At 34.3% G+C, this 16,025-nt stretch overlaps 3 protein-coding genes across 3 annotated transcripts in view; 1 reads left to right on the forward strand and 2 right to left on the reverse strand.

Moving 5' to 3' along the window:
* Positions 1-957, reverse strand: part of LOC144441939 (tripeptidyl-peptidase 2-like) — a 55,637-nt gene extending 54,680 nt beyond the window's left edge. Inside the window, exon 1 of the mRNA XM_078131206.1 lies at positions 796-957. Coding sequence (XP_077987332.1) covers positions 796-957 — 162 coding nt within the window. The remainder of the gene's footprint in view (positions 1-795) is intronic.
* Positions 958-3,750: 2,793 nt separating this feature from the next.
* On the reverse strand, positions 3,751-10,748 carry LOC144442322 (lys-63-specific deubiquitinase BRCC36-like). Its single transcript, XM_078131634.1, has 6 exons — positions 10,570-10,748; positions 8,881-8,998; positions 7,864-7,950; positions 7,096-7,252; positions 6,584-6,759; positions 3,751-5,891 (listed from the first exon to the last, which is right to left on the reverse strand). The coding sequence occupies exons 1-6, from the start codon at positions 10,672-10,674 to the stop codon at positions 5,746-5,748; spliced, it is 789 nt and encodes a 262-aa protein (XP_077987760.1). The 5' UTR covers positions 10,675-10,748; the 3' UTR covers positions 3,751-5,745.
* Positions 10,749-10,859: 111 nt separating this feature from the next.
* Positions 10,860-14,206, forward strand: LOC144442740 (COMM domain-containing protein 2-like). Its single transcript, XM_078132112.1, has 5 exons — positions 10,860-10,966; positions 11,502-11,579; positions 12,114-12,196; positions 13,264-13,437; positions 13,847-14,206. Exons 1-5 carry the CDS (start codon positions 10,900-10,902, stop codon positions 14,045-14,047), a joined length of 603 nt encoding a protein of 200 aa, XP_077988238.1. The 5' UTR covers positions 10,860-10,899; the 3' UTR covers positions 14,048-14,206.
* Positions 14,207-16,025: the final 1,819 nt, after the last annotated feature.

Raw genomic sequence — 16,025 nt, forward strand, 5'->3', positions numbered from 1 at the left:
TAACAAAAATAAGTGATTTTAACAACTTTTGATTTAATTTTTAAACCTGTTAGTCTTTTCTAAATTCAGTATATGTATTGCGCCAATGGCTAGAGTTTCAGTCCCAATATACTGTATATACAGAACAATTTGTCATTATAAATCAAGAATGACAGCTACCTAATTCACATGTCAAATATACTCTTTCTATTAAAACACTAAACTCTGTCACAATTTACTTCACGAAATATAAATCATGGATTCTTTTTAACTCTAACTAACATTACATAACATTTACATCCCCTGATAAAGGCTTTTCCTACGAAATAATCAACATATTGCTATGCAGTATTAATATAATGCACAACTCAATACACCGTTACACGAATACATTGTTTATACTGTCAATCCAATTAGCGTTAATGTCATCGACTGCATGGAATCGCAACCAAAGGAAGTGCTAAGATTTAAATGAAATTACTTGAACGCTGTTGTCAAGGTAGAGTCGAATAATTTACCAACGCAACGAGAACGCTATTGACGTGCTATTTCTTACATTGAAAATGAGTATGACAGAACTGATCTCATTTGAATTTTGTCTATTGTACAGATTCTTCGAATTTAAACCTTGCAATGTAACGCACTCAATGGTAACATATATTGAGCAGTTGGTAACTCATTCGAATGAAAAATCTGACCACTTTCATTAGCACTCGTACACATACGTAACAACAACAAATGCAAGTCACACTGTACTTGGCCAGTAGATACGAGGGTCGCTCAAGGACGCATACGGGCTTATCTAAAATATCATACCTTTAGGCCTGGAGCACCTGGATCGACGCCTGTATCGAGAATGGCTATCACCGTTCCCCTTCCATCATATTCTGGGTACTTGGAAAGAAAAGCTGTGGCTTCAGTTTCTCTTTTTGGCAGGAGTCCATACACAGGAAAATCTTTGTCAACGGTGGTCGCCATCTTGTGCGGGATGTCAAAGGTCAACAGCCCACTTTAAGGTCACGAAGGCCAATATGATCAGCGTGGTGACACAGAGGGGGATATACTGATAAACGCAGCAGTCTCGTCTTTTGAAATTGTTTGTGTCTCTATTTCAATTGTTGGGAAGATTGCAAAAGAAACATTCGAATCTAAATGTCTAAAATTCTTCTTCTTTTTTAAAATTTTGTGTGTGTTTAAATTTTTGTTTTTTGTTTTTCTGCACGAAATTAAAGGAATACAACTTCTTGTTAACTGTACAAATGATAATGTTTTTTGTTTGTGTTTGGTTATTTGGTTTTTTGGGTTTTTTTTTTTTGCAAGAATGGAACTTTAAAGTTCTTTGATTATGGATTTAAAATTAATAATTCCCTAGTTTATTAATTGTACTTGTGAGAATTGAAAAAAATGCGACATTTAATAAAATCTTGAATCAGAATAAATGTTTTAGCCCCATGATTTTGATGTCAAGTTTTACAATGTCGTTCACCAAATGCCATTATGTTGTGCCAGATAGCTAGGTAAGTCTTTGTGCTACCAGAGACTAGCTATTTGGCTCGATGATCATGTTCTTTGTATGTGTGTCAAACCGCGTAGTCTAAGGGCTATAAATATGTCATTATATTTTGATTTTCTTTGCTCTTTAACGACTTTAACATTTGACCTGCATTACAGCTCATCTTTCACACATAGCCTACACTGAGATTTAAGTCTTGTGGAGATGTTGGCAATTACCCACTCACTACTATGTGTAGTATAAAGGCTGACACTTCATATGCATGTTATCTTTGAATGTGGTAATCATCTTGACATTGTATTGTTCCACTCTCCTTGTTGGTTCTAAGGCCAAATAAAAAAAAGTTGTAGTTTCGATTACACTCAATTTTAGAATAGGTGGGGTAGGTAGATTTTTTATCTTATTTTATTATACATTTCTTTCTGTGCAAGTGTCTAGTTCTGCTTTCCATTGTTTTCCAAATGGTCTCTGTGTTGTTTATTTTTCTTATCAGATGTACAGCCATTACAGATTGGAAGAACAGATTTATGTTGTCTTTTTAAGTTGCTGTCACTTTCCGCATCCAATATTTCTCGTGAGACTTCACAATTTTTGCGATTTTATTATTTTTTTCTTGAATACGTAAAAAAAAGTTTAGGGTCGCCGTTCAAAAATTGGTGGGGTCAGGTAACCAGAACCAAACAATTATCTTTTTTAGGCCTTAGCACACAGTGATGCTATAGATGTCATCTTCATGGGTTACTAATAAGAATTTGCACCGGCTTTCTAAAAAAAAATTAGCCTTACGCAAGGCATAGTGAGGAGTAGTAACTGCCAAACTCTAGACTCAAGGCTATCACACATATAAAAACCATTGTAATATTTACATACAACATAGCACTGGTAGGATATCAAATTAAATTTTTTTATTTCCTAATGGTCCAATGTTGTCATATGTGAACACAACTTTGTATATATATCGATATATGATTAATGTCCCACCCCCACCCCACCCCCACCGACACCCCCACCCCATCCTAAAAGAGACGCAAAATGATAACTAGAAGATACATTAAATCTTCGTTTTGAATAAATACAAAAAAATTACTTGAATACAAGTCACTGTGAAAAAATAATTACTCGAAGAACATCCACAATAACTTTATGTTTAATTAAATATTTCCAAATAAAAGTAAATAAACTTATTGTACAAGTCCTGAGATAAAACTTTCTAGTTTAAATAGACCAAATAAGAAAAATAGTGTGTTTCCACTAACCTAACAGATCCTAGTTAAAGCCTTCGACCTTAAAGTTAACATTTTTTTTAACACTTAAAACAAAAAAGATAAGAAATTCTTTGTCTTCTTGACCTTCATGCATGTCTGTTTTCTTTCCCCAGTGATGTCTGTACATATTTCATCAAACTATCACAGAAGGGGTATTCTGACAGACATTTTGTTTTATTTTGGGTCGAAGCAATATTTTTCAAAACTAAAAAGAAATTAAAAAGATCAAATCAAATCAAATCAAATCCCTGACCTACCTAACTTATTTTCTGAGGTCATGTCATCAGAAACACACGCCTTATCCATCTTATAAATTGCTAAACTGTGAGGTAATATTTCTTCTTTAGCCATAAATTGTTCTGAGCCCACATATTGCCTTTTTTTTTAATTCTATCACTAATATATATTGTTTGCCTATAAATTCACAGGGAGCTAAGGAACTATGTTACAAACATTCAAACAAACAAACAAGGAAACACATAAATATGCAAATGAAATATCATTTTAAACTCATGGATAACTATCTATAAAGTATATATGGGCCATAATACTACTGAAATAATAAACTATATGTTTCGACATATACTCATGTGCTTTGTATAGATAGTATATATAGAAACATATAGTATATTATTTCAATAGTACACAGGCCCGTATATACATATATACAGTTGTGTTTATAGAGTTATTCATTTAAAATGATATTTCATTTACCCATACATGACTGTTTATTTATTTATTTATTTATTTATTTGTTTGTTTATTTGCTTGTTTGTAATATGGTTCTTGGGCTCCCTATGATAGATCTTCTACTATAAAACCAATCTTATGTTACATAATTATGAATGTAAGCATAGACATTCTCCTATGATCTAAGTAGCTATCCATATTTTGAAGCTGCCCCCCCACCCACCCACCCACCCACCCACCCACACAACACACACACACACACACACACACACACACACACACACACACACACACACACACACACACACACACACAATTATAGCCTGTCTACAGTGCTGATCTGTCACTCTGATAGCCCTAACACCTCTCAGCTTGTTATCGTATCAATTCAAACTGAGTTAGCCACATTCTCAAAATCCACTATCAGAACACCTGTATGTTCAAATTTACATATTTATAAATTTATAAATTTACATGTAAAAATTACCATACTTCATGTGTAGTATGTTGTGGTCATCACTGTGACAAATGTTCATTTACATAATGACTTAATTTGAATAATCAAACAGTCTGGCATATGTAATCACAGTGACCAAATAGCTTATGGGCATATTGTCAAATTACAATATCCACTTCATAGAGGATTCTATAACAAGCTGAGAGTTATCGGAGTCACAGATCAGTACCGTAGACAACAACAATGACAACATTTTGTGAATAAATGTTAAGATATTTGCAATTTGCAACTGCAAAAAAAACATGTAAAAACATACACTACTGCTGGGTCAGTACAAGGAACGCAATGTAGAAATGTCTGCCCATTAGAAGTGATACAAAACAGGATTTTGCTAGGGAGTCAAATCACATTCATATCCCTAACCTAACACTAACCATAACCCCATAGCTTGAATGAACATGTATATCTTCAAAACAGAGGATCCACTGTTCTTCATTTTTTGCCCCATACATTCCTTTCTTCTATACATTTTAATATAAAAATTATTTTGAAGAATTTCATACTAGCGTACATATTTAAATCCGACGCATACTGTTTATTGGTGTTCTCATGCATTGTGTGTTGGCTCAGGGAGGTGTATTTGCCAATTTTGCTATCTGCATGATACAACGGTGACACCCTTAGTTTCAACAAGCTCAGACAGATGCAGACTAAAACTATTTTATCATAGCATAAAGTAGGTGAAATAAATAGGTGATAGTGATGCCTGCTGGTCTTGGTGATGTCAATATCATCACCCTACATCAAAATAATGTAATTGTTGGATGTCCCCAAAAATATACAAATATAACACTATATGGGTCTCGTCATAGACTGAACCATTCTACCGGGAGTGTAATCATGTCAAAGTTCATTGATAGATTTAATGTCAACATGTTTTAGTTTGTATCAGATCAATACTAAATAATGTGTAGTGAACATTATTACATATGTACCAGAGATTACTTGCACATACTATGTGTGCACATACTTAGTGGTATTTGCACTGCATGGAAATACCGAAAACATTATTGCATACCTTGATGCAAATGATATGCAAATGAAGATGCGATCGTTCGTGCCACAAAAAAGCATATGATCACATGATGTAATTTTTATGGAAATTTGTTGTTTTGGATAAAAATATTGTAATAATAACAGAACCCCTATGAGTTCCAGTGTGGGTACTCAGGGGTATTTGCACTCGTGCTTGCAGTGTTTTCTGCTGCACTTTCACTCGCTACACCTGTGAAAGTACGGTGCAGACAACACTGCAAACACTCATGCAAATAACCCAAGTACACCACACTTGCATTCACATGAGGTTCTGTTATATACTTAAATGTCTGCTATAAAAAGTTGGTGATACTACTGCAGTAATCGAGCATTCTGATTACTAAGAGAGACTCAAACTAAACCTATTGATGTCTGACGTGGTAGATTACGCAAGTTGGTGATAGCAGTGTTGGTGCTGTGCAGATATAATCAACTCTGTAATCAGGATAGCGTAAACACTGGAAATCCCTCAAATGTACATACTAAGATCACGGAAGTCACATCAGAAATGCCACTCTATTGTGAGTATAATTAAACCAACAGATATACAACAGTTTATGTCAACATATGGTGCAACTGTAGTTTTAGTTTGTGGCTATCTTAGTAAACCAAAACCTTGATTGCCACTGTTGTAAAATGGCTATCTGTTGTAAGTATACAGACTGTTTGTCAGTTGAATTGAAAACTGAGGTGGCAGAAAATGGATATTTCAAAAAAAAAAGTATTTTTGAAAGTTTGTTTATCTATCATGATTCTAGTTCTTTTAGTAGTTCTTCTTTCTCTTTCTGCAAAGCTTCTATCTTCATCTCGTTTCTCTGTAGTCTGCTTTCTAAACTCTGTAGTAGTGGTCCTGTTAGAACTTCCATGATGTGACTCAGAGATTTGGTATACACTGAAATACAGACATACAAGTCAGTGAATGCACTGTGATGTGAATCAGAGATTTGGTATACACTGAAATACAGACATACAAGTCAGTGAATGCACTGTGATGTGAATCAGAGATTTGGTATACACTGAAATACAGATATACACGTCAGTGAATACACTATGATGTGACTCAGAGATTTGGTATACACTGAAATACATACAAGTCAGTGAATACACTATGATGTGACTCAGAGATTTGGTATACACTGAAATACATACAAGTCAGTGAATACACTATGATGTGACTCAGAGATTTGGTATACACTGAAATACATACAAGTCAGTGAATACACTATGATGTGACTCAGAGATTTGGTATACACTGAAATACAGACTGGTATGAATGAGTGAGTGAGTGAGTAAGCGAGTGAGCGAGCGAGTGTGCGTGTGCGTGCGTGCATGCAAGCGAGCAAGCAAGCGAGTGGGTGAGTGAATAAATGAGTGTGTGAACAAACAAATGGTTGAACAAAGGAACAAATGGATATTAAATAAATTCAAATCAAAATACTGAGATTAATCCTTAAAACTTTGTCGAGATTTTCCTGTTGTATGCAGCTTGAAATTGGTCAAAATATGAAATAAGATGAACAAACAACATCGCATTTCTGAATTTAGCAAAGAGATTTCTACTAGTAGATTTAAAGTGTACCATACCTGCTCCGTTGTGAGTTCTAGTCAGAAGATCCAGATTCTCATTCTCTAAAGTTTTACTGTAAGCTTCTTGTTCTTCTATGGATAGAATCCTTGGTAGATGAACCAGTGCATCAAGACAAGGACTACTTAACGCTTCCTTGGGTTTTACATATAGAGGTACTTCTAACCTTTCATACCTGGATACATAGTTTTACAAGAAAAGAGAGAAATGTAAACAATTTCTGAAAAATAACAACGAAATCTGTCACTTTGGGTTTCACATATCGAGGTACTTCTAATCTGTCATACCTAGAAAAATAGTCGCACATAAAAAAAAAAATTTCTGAAAAATGACAAGGAGATACAAGGAAATTAGTCTGTACGGTACACCATGATGGGGCGCCCTCACACATCAGTCTACAAGGAAATCTGTACTTCTAACATCTCATACCTGGAAAAATATGTTAACACATGAAAAGAGAAACAATTTCTGAAAAAATAACAAGGCTAAACATGACACAAGGAAAACTTACATTGGAGCTTCTCCTTCTGGACTCTGATTGGTTGCTTGGAAGCATGTGACTTGTATCCTACCAATTTTTGTAGTTTTGTCATTGTTAAAACATGAAAATATGAGACCAATGAATCCTTCATCCATATATCTCTGATACATAGCTTGTGTTAACACATCTACACAAGGAAAGGAAAGAAAAAACATTATTCACATCTCTGAATTTTGATTTTAAAAAACATGTTTCCTGGTAAAAGTACTTAGTTACTTCAAAGAGTATCTTAGGAATTAGGAGACAGCTATATATATATATCTGATATCAGCCTATTATTTCATATGTACCAGAGATTACTTGCACCAGTGTATGTGCATACTAGTGGTATTTTCACTTAGTGCAGAGCAATACCAAAAACATTATTGCACAGTTCCATACAAATGATATGCAAATGAGGACCTGATCATTCATTGTACATGAAAGTGTGTGATCGCATAGTGTCATTTTATGGAAATTTACTGTTTTGAATAAACATATGTAATAATAACAGAACGCCATGCAGCATGAGTTCCAGTATGGGCACTCAGTGATATTTGCACTCATGCTTGTAGAGGTTTCTGCTGCACTTTCGCTACGCTCTTGGAAGACCTGCCACAGAGGACACTGCAAGCACTCTTGCAAATACCCTGAATACGCCACATTCGCACTCTCGTTTTATGGGATTCTATCATATTACTGACCTGTGATGGCCATACTGTAATGTGTGGATGTGAATGATACCAGACTAATACTTACCAACATGTGACGGCCATACTGTAATGTGTGGATGTGAATGATACCAGCCTACAACTCTTAGAGGTCTTTGTAAAAGATTAGCTAATCTGTGGTCAAGGTTAAGGATAAATATCATCTATTAAAATTCAAAAAAATTGATTTATGGTTAGGTTTACTGTACAATATGATAGTCCTAAATAGTTAACAAACCAAACGCCCAACTAATTTTGAAGACAAAAATATTGAAGTTCAAGATTTTTTTGTTAACCAAATGATCTGAACTTTAGAAAAATGTTAAACTGACAATGGATTTATTATGGTATTTATGTTATCATATTTCATTTTCAAAACGTTATTTTCTTCTAAATCAGTTTAGTTCTATTACTATATTTTATCATTCTTGTTACACTTACTCAAGTCTCTGTGTTTCCCTCTTTTATTTGAATAATTTTTTTAAAACACAATTTTGTTCTTTTATGTGAAATAGTCACAGACCACTGACCTGAGTGAACATTTTTGTGAACAACACTTAGACTCTCTCATCAGCCATTGCCAGCATCGCTATTAGCTGTTTTGTATGTACCAATATCTACCAAGTAATAGTACTAAAACATTCTAGTGCCTTCATTGACTACATAGGACTAATTATTTGTTGACATGTTACTGGATGCTCCATGCCCCCAGGGCATCACAATAACATTGAGCATCCATTAATACATCAACAAATGATTAGCTCTATGTACGTCAAGGAAGGCCCATAGTACGAAGATATTCCAGTACAATTATGCGGTAGATATTGGTACATACAAGACAGCTAATAGTAATGTTGCCAAGGACTGGTGAGAGAGTCTAGTAAACACTAAACCCTTGGGAGACAGACTACTAGTAACTGGGAAAAATAAAAATAAGTTGACCACACATCACTGATGAATAACAAATTCAAAACATTTCAAGATTTTGTGACCAAAAAAAACTAAAATAAAAACAATGGACTGGTGCCAGTTTCTTGTCTGAAATTCATTTTTTATCAAAAGGATATCTCAGCTTCTGTAGCAGCAGCTGAGAGTTGTTCAGGTGAGATTTCAACCCTGTCTGGTTGTTTATCAGATCTTGTCAGCATAACCACCGAGTCGATGTGAACTATTTGTGAATCAGCCTGCAAAATAAAAACACACATGGTCAAATCTCATCAGATTTACAACAAAATCATCCACACTACACACTAAGTCTCTTGTCTGTGATTCATATGTACTATATTTATGGCACAACAATTTAGAATCGAATTAATCAAGTCACTGAGCATCCTTTAAAGTTAAACATAATCTTAGTTTACCTGAAAATGTGTTTGTGTTTGTTTGTATGTATATATGCATGTATGTATGTATGTATGTATGTATGTATGTATGTATGTATGTATGTATGTATGTATGTATGTATGTACATATGTATGTATACTATGTATGTATGTATGTATGTATGTATGTATGTATGTATGTATGTATGTATGTATGTATGTATGTATCACAGTATGTATCACAGTATGTATGTATGTATGTATGTATGTATGTATGTATGTATGTATGTATGTATGTATGTATGTATGTATGTATGTATGTGTTTGTATGTATGTATATATGTATGTATGTATGTATGTATGTATGTATGTATGTATGTATGTATGTATGTACATTGTATGTATATATATATGTATGTATGTAGTTTTGGTAGTACTGGAACTCTTTCTTGGGTGTAACTCGGAGTTTCACGCATATTGCGATCATCAGACACTCAAAATGTGTATGTATGTATGTATGTATGTATGTATGTACATATGTATGTATACTATGTATGTATGTATGTATGTATGTATGTATGTATGTATGTATGTATGTATGTATGTATGTATGTATGTATCACAGTATGTATGTATGTATGTATGTATGTATGTATGTATGTATGTATGTATGTATGTATGTATGTATGTATGTATGTATGTATGTATGTATGTATGTGTCTGATGATCGCAATATGCGTGAAACTCCGAGTTACACCCAAGAAAGAGTTCCAGTACCACCAAAACTATTACGCTCTGCCACTGCGGTATAGAGCACTGTCTTATAGCAGATTGATACTCACCGAGTTATGTATGTATGTACGTACGTACGTACGTACGTACGTACGTATGTATGTGTGTCTGCATGCGTGCCTGCATGCCTGACTGCGCGTGCACGAGTGCATGCATGCATGTATGTGTGTGTATCAAAATTAAAATGTAACAAAATGTATAATCATAAATAATATTGTAGGTCAATAACTCATCAAAACAAAAGGAAAAAATAAATAAAAATGCCATACACGCATTGACTGACAAAAATATCTAGGAGAAAATAGATACATTCATAATATTATTAGTAAGGATGAAACAAAGGGAGAGTATAGCAGTTCTATTAACCATAGATAAGCAAGTTACTTGTCTATTTTAATTTAACAGACACCAATGTACACAGGATCAGGATGTACTGAAGGATCTTGGGTTTGGAGCTGGACTCATGGTCTTCCTTACAAAACACAAGTATACTAGATTTTTCTACCGTCTTGAAAGAATTTACAAACTGTAAAAACAAATACAGACTAATCAAGAGAACAAGGAAGGGCAAGAATAATTCACTTCCTGTAACTGTTTCATTTTACATGCAATAATAAACACGTCAAAATTGAAGTACTTACCTCTCCGATACAGAGCCCCATTACCTCTTCTCTCTCCGTCGACAGAGCATGTGTCAGACATACCATGAAGGCGTCGGCTTCTAAATGTACTGCTGAGATCGCCATGTTTTCTAAAATACTGTAATATTTAGCTCTGACCTTTATAAATTTATCAAAATACACCCAACTTTGACGAAACACCTCTTCCGATTCCCGAATGACTAATACCGAGATGTGAAGTTACGAACAAACGAATAAGGGAATCCTTTCGTTTGTTCGGTATTCTTTCCTACAATTAGGGAAACCCTTGTTAGCCGAAGTGTTCATTGGTGCACACCCCCTTTATCAAAAATGTTACTTTTACTTGAAGACGATCACAAAAAGCATTTGAATTTTCTCACCGATGTTGACGTAGAAGGTAAGTACAAAGATAAAAGTGTTAAAAGGAAGGAAAATTTACCGATAAATTGCTTGGCCACAATGCAGGAAGCTTGGAACAATAATTTTGAACTTGAACGGTCGGGAGGATCACAGCTGGCTGACATGAGCAGGTGTAGCTAGCAGTGCTGTTTGGCGTCAGTATGGCTAGAAGGGACACTGCCAATGTACCATACAAAGTTAGGAAGTTAGTTAGGGTGTAATGACATGAATAAAATTAACAGAAACAGGAAGTTTATCAAGAGAGAACTACATACACATGATAAACCAGTGTTATTTCAGTATTCCAGTGATTTCAACTTTTCTAGCCGTCATGTGAATTCTGAACTAGCTTTTTATCATAACTTATTTTCCTCATTTTATTTCATTGTTTCTTAATGCAGACATAACTAGTCACAATCCATGCAACAGAAAAGTATTAATTTAAAAAAAAATAATTATGTTACAATTGTATTGTAGATTTTTACATTCTTTTTGAATTATAATATTAAATATCTTTCTTGTATGTTTTACAGTTGTCAAAGAGTTTTGTAGAATAGCCATGGAGTTTATAAGGAAAGGTGTCAATCCTAAAGTCTATCAATCTGCTGCACGTAAGTCTCATCCACAATGAATTTTCTTTTTGACAGTGACCAGTTCACGGAGGATCAGTTCTGTAGTATTAACATAAGCTGTGTAAGAAAAGGTTTGCATCCTGCAAATTGCAGGATCACTGTCTGTCTGTCTGCCTGCCTGTCTGCCTGCCTGTCAGTCTGTCTGTCTGTCTGTCTGTCTGTCAGTCTGTCTAGGGTTTACCATATCATGAAAATGACACTTTTTAGCCATCACACAGCCATCAATGAAACCCAAAGGTAGACACATTTCACCTAGTAACTCATCTGCATAAAAGATGGCCACAAGGATATTTACTACAAGTGATTTTGAAATATGGCCTGGCCAATCTGTGTAAAAGAAAACACCCTCTCTTGACAAAACTATGCTACAGCACAGGTATCTCAAGTAATTTTAAAGAATATACATATATGAATACATTGTATAGGACTTTTTAACAAGTCATATGATAGAACATAGAAGACAAAAGTGTAGATATTATCAATGCTATTTTCCTTTTTTTATTCTTTCTTCAGAAAAACTTGAAGTAAAAGCTGAGATAATACAGCATGGAGTAGAGGGTTTGATATATCTACTAACAGAATGTGCAAAGTTGATGGTGAGTTGAAATAAATTTTATATTTTGAAAACGTGACTAAAAGCAGAGGGGAAATATGGTAGGCCAAACAGTGTAATGTGTATTGGTATATATTGATCCAAGGGTTGCCTAGTAACACCCTTATTTGAATCACAGCTGAAAGCTGAAGTATAGATTGTATACTGCCTCCTTGCATGATACACTATTATAGTTTTACAGTAATGTGTTATTATCACAGAGTTAATGTAGAAGTCTTTGTTTTTCAAGTCATTTACATTTTGTAATTACATGTATGTAAGTGCAGCAGAAAACACTGCAAGCACATTGCAAATACCCCTGAGTACCTACACTGGCCTTCACATGGCATAGTTCTGTTATTATTGCATATGTTTATCCAAAACAACACATTTCTGTAAAATTGACACTATGCAATGACACACTTTCCCATAGTAGTTATATTGAGAGTAGTTTTACTAGCATGCACATACTTGACTTTGGTCACACGACTAGCAACCGTAGCTAGACTAAACCAGGTATCTCAAGAGATCTTGCTAAATCAAATCTCTCCTAGTTCCCCAGTACAGCAGATATGTACTTGAGAAATTCAGTAAATCACAGAGTAATAATGTTGATTTAACAATGTTGTGGTATATTCCCATATCAAATAATCCTTAGTTTGGGGTTATCCCATAAAGCCAAATAAAACAAAATTATGTGTTTCCAATAACCCAACCGACCCTAGTTTAAGCCTCCGACCATAAACATTTTTTTAGAACATTTAAAACAAAAATATGAGAAAGAAAGTCTTTGTCTTCTTAACCTTCTTGCACATCTGTTTTCATTCTACAGTGAAGTCTGTACATATTTCATCAAACTATCACAAAAGGGGTACTCTGATCAACATTTCTCTTCTTTTTTTTTAGGTCAAAGCAATAATTTTCAAAAATAAAATCAATTAAAAAAGATAAAATAAAATGAATAAAATCCTGACCTACCTACTCTATTTTCTAAGGCCATGTTATCAGAAACACACAATTATTTTTATATCTGCCTAATATGTTTGTTTTCTAATTTTTTCTTGTTCTCAGATTTCCGACATAGACTTCCAAGACTCAATCATGGCTTTGGGATTTAATGAAGATTTAAAACAAGTACTTCTAGAGTTGTATTTAGAAAACAGAAAAGAAATTCGTGAAATTCTGTCTAAAATGTCGATGGACCTACCTCACTACCATAATCTAGAATGGAGGTTTGATGTACAGGTACGTATTATGACAGAACCGTGAGTGCAAATGTGGTGTATTTGGGTTATTTGCAAGAGTGTTTGCAGTGCTCTCTGTGGCAGTACTTTCATGAGTGTATCGAATGAAAGTGCAAAAGAAAACACTGCAAGCACAAGTGCAAATATCCCCCCCCCCAAGCCCCCCAAGTATCAACACTGGCACTCATGTGGCATGGGATTCTGTAACTTTTCTGTTGCCATAGTTACCAATAGGTAGCTTTAATATTTCAATCTTATCTATTTACAAGATTCTTTGTACATTTTCCTTCTGTCAATTTTACTATGAATCTTAAATTATCATAGGAATTTTGTACCCTACAAATTTTTGTGTTCTGTGATGTAACTCATTTTAACAGATTACCTCTCTTCATCATCATTTTATTTTTCAGTTGGCTAGTAGATCACTACGTCACCAAATCAATCCACTTATTACTATGAAGTTACACACGGAAGACTCAGAAAAGAAAGATGTGCATGTATTGCAAACAGATCCTGTCAACTTAGTCCACTTAACTCAGACTCTAGAGGGCGCCCTTGCAGAAATGAAAAGTACACACTGTAGAAGAATTGTTCGGAACATTAACAAATAAAATTTCTATTTGGTAATATCACTCATAGTATGCATTTATATGAAATATATTTCCATATCTGTGTGATATGACAATATTGAAATATTATTTTTATTGTAAACAGTATTTTTCAATGACTCCTGTCAATGCCGATCGACCAACAACCATAATATCTCCATCCCAACCTATGTTAGATTTTATACAGATCATTCAAGTCAGAATTTTTTTTTTTATGGTTCTCCACAATATCGATTGATAGTTTGAATATACTGACTCAAAGAGTGTTAATTCTTAGCATGAAATGGAATGAAATGTAAAATTAATCAAAAACAGCATCATGGCTTATTTTTCTCCTGTATTGAACGATTGCGCAGTGTTGCACAAGCTCAATAAAATGAACTTTGTTCGTTAAAGACAACCCCCCCCCCCCCCCAAGAACGTTTACAAATGCAACATCGACATGTGTATATCTGATGTAAATCTTGATGAAAATTGTAGCAGTCACACCACTATGGTTGATGCAGTGTAAAACATAAAAACTACCTGAAACCATAGATACTGTCTAACCAGAAACCCAGCACTGTATATCACATTAGAATTCAATTTGAATCAAAATCTCAGTTGTAAATACAGAACCTAATATGAATGAAGGTATGAAATTTGGTTAGAGGTGCGAAAATGAAGTTCAACAACCAAATTGACGCCTGACCCCTAAACAAACAAAGTTCGTTTATTGAGCTTGTGTGACATTGTGTGATCATCCTAGTCTGTATTCAGATGCAGATTATATTTTGTTGTATTCCTAAAAAACCTTCTGAAATATGTTTTTTTTTAAATATTGTCTGCGAATACATAACCTATAACATACAATCTGATAGTCAGCATGTACAATGCACATACAGAATGTGTGCTAATCACTGAGGATTCAAACACATAAAATATAATCTAGTCTTGACTTCATGGAACGTCCTGCGCACACCATGTTTAATTCTATTACTTTCAGCGGCAACCACAGTATTAAAGATAAATTACAAAAAAGTCAAGACGACTGTTGAGTCTATTCCTAAGGTACACAATAACCAGTTTTCCACAATTTGATATTTCTTTCAGCAGATCTAAGTTGCATGCCACATATAGGATAGGGTCCTTAAAAATGCCCTTAAAATCTGATGTGGTGAATACGGCTTTATTTCTTTATTTACCACCATTTCCTTCCTTATTGTCATTTTTTTTTCATTTTGTTGTTGTTCTGGGAGTGATCGCCTCCTTCCCACGCAATCATCCAGAACAACAACAAACAACACTAATGAGATGGAAATAGAGGTAAATAAAGACATCTAGCCACTTTCACCATATCAGATGTTAATCAGATTGCATGTAACGTAACATGGGTAAAGTACTTCAGAGACTAGAGACTGTAAACCCCAGGCTGGTCAAACTAGTGCTATACATAAGAAAAATTGTTATATTTTCAGAAAACTCATTCAAAGCAAAACTTTATTACTAGAGCAAAACCCAAATCCAAAAGAGAAGGCTCAATCATTAGTAAATCGGGAAAAGTTTTGCACGACTTATAGCTTATTAACTTTACAGTGTCATAACGATCCTTGACCAATGGGGATTTCAAATTTACTATCTAGTGTCAAGAGATTTGTGTAGCAGAATAACTTATTATTGCTATAACATTGTGTTCACTGTATTAGAATGTTATTTTTTCATACTCCAAGCAATAGGAAATTGTGGAATAAGCCGTGTTGATTAAAAACAAAAGTTTAATATATCATACCACAGAGGGTGCACTACATTGAGAATGGCGTACAACAAGCTCAGCCAATGCACATATTAATTTTTTATATATTGGCTCTCGTAGATGGTTGTGGAGCTTTTCTTCAAACAAATGAAACGGAACACTTTGATATTTTGTATATGTTTTTGTCTATCTTTTCACCCTTTTCAAAGACGGCAGACTTTCACATAAAAAGAAGAAATAACAGAATCA

The sequence above is a fragment of the Glandiceps talaboti genome, chromosome 11, assembly GCF_964340395.1.
Source record: "Glandiceps talaboti chromosome 11, keGlaTala1.1, whole genome shotgun sequence".
In the NCBI taxonomy this organism is placed as follows: Eukaryota; Metazoa; Hemichordata; class Enteropneusta; family Spengelidae; genus Glandiceps; species Glandiceps talaboti.

Excerpts from the sequence above, each read along its gene's own strand:
- LOC144442322 (XM_078131634.1), bottom strand. The coding sequence starts at position 10,674 with ATGGCGATCTCAGCAGTACATTTAGAAGCCGACGCCTTCATGGTATGT. Across the intron at positions 7,951-8,880 it reads TGCTGCTACAGAAGCTGAGA|GATTAGCTAATCTTTTACAA; the intron begins TATCCTTTTGAT and ends ACCTTGACCACA. Across the intron at positions 5,892-6,583 it reads TAGAACTCACAACGGAGCAG|TGTATACCAAATCTCTGAGT; the intron begins GTATGGTACACT and ends TCTGTATTTCAG.
- LOC144442740 (XM_078132112.1), top strand. The coding sequence starts at position 10,900 with ATGTTACTTTTACTTGAAGACGATCACAAAAAGCATTTGAATTTTCTC. Across the intron at positions 11,580-12,113 it reads AGTCTATCAATCTGCTGCAC|AAAAACTTGAAGTAAAAGCT; the intron begins GTAAGTCTCATC and ends TTCTTTCTTCAG. Across the intron at positions 12,197-13,263 it reads CAGAATGTGCAAAGTTGATG|ATTTCCGACATAGACTTCCA; the intron begins GTGAGTTGAAAT and ends TCTTGTTCTCAG.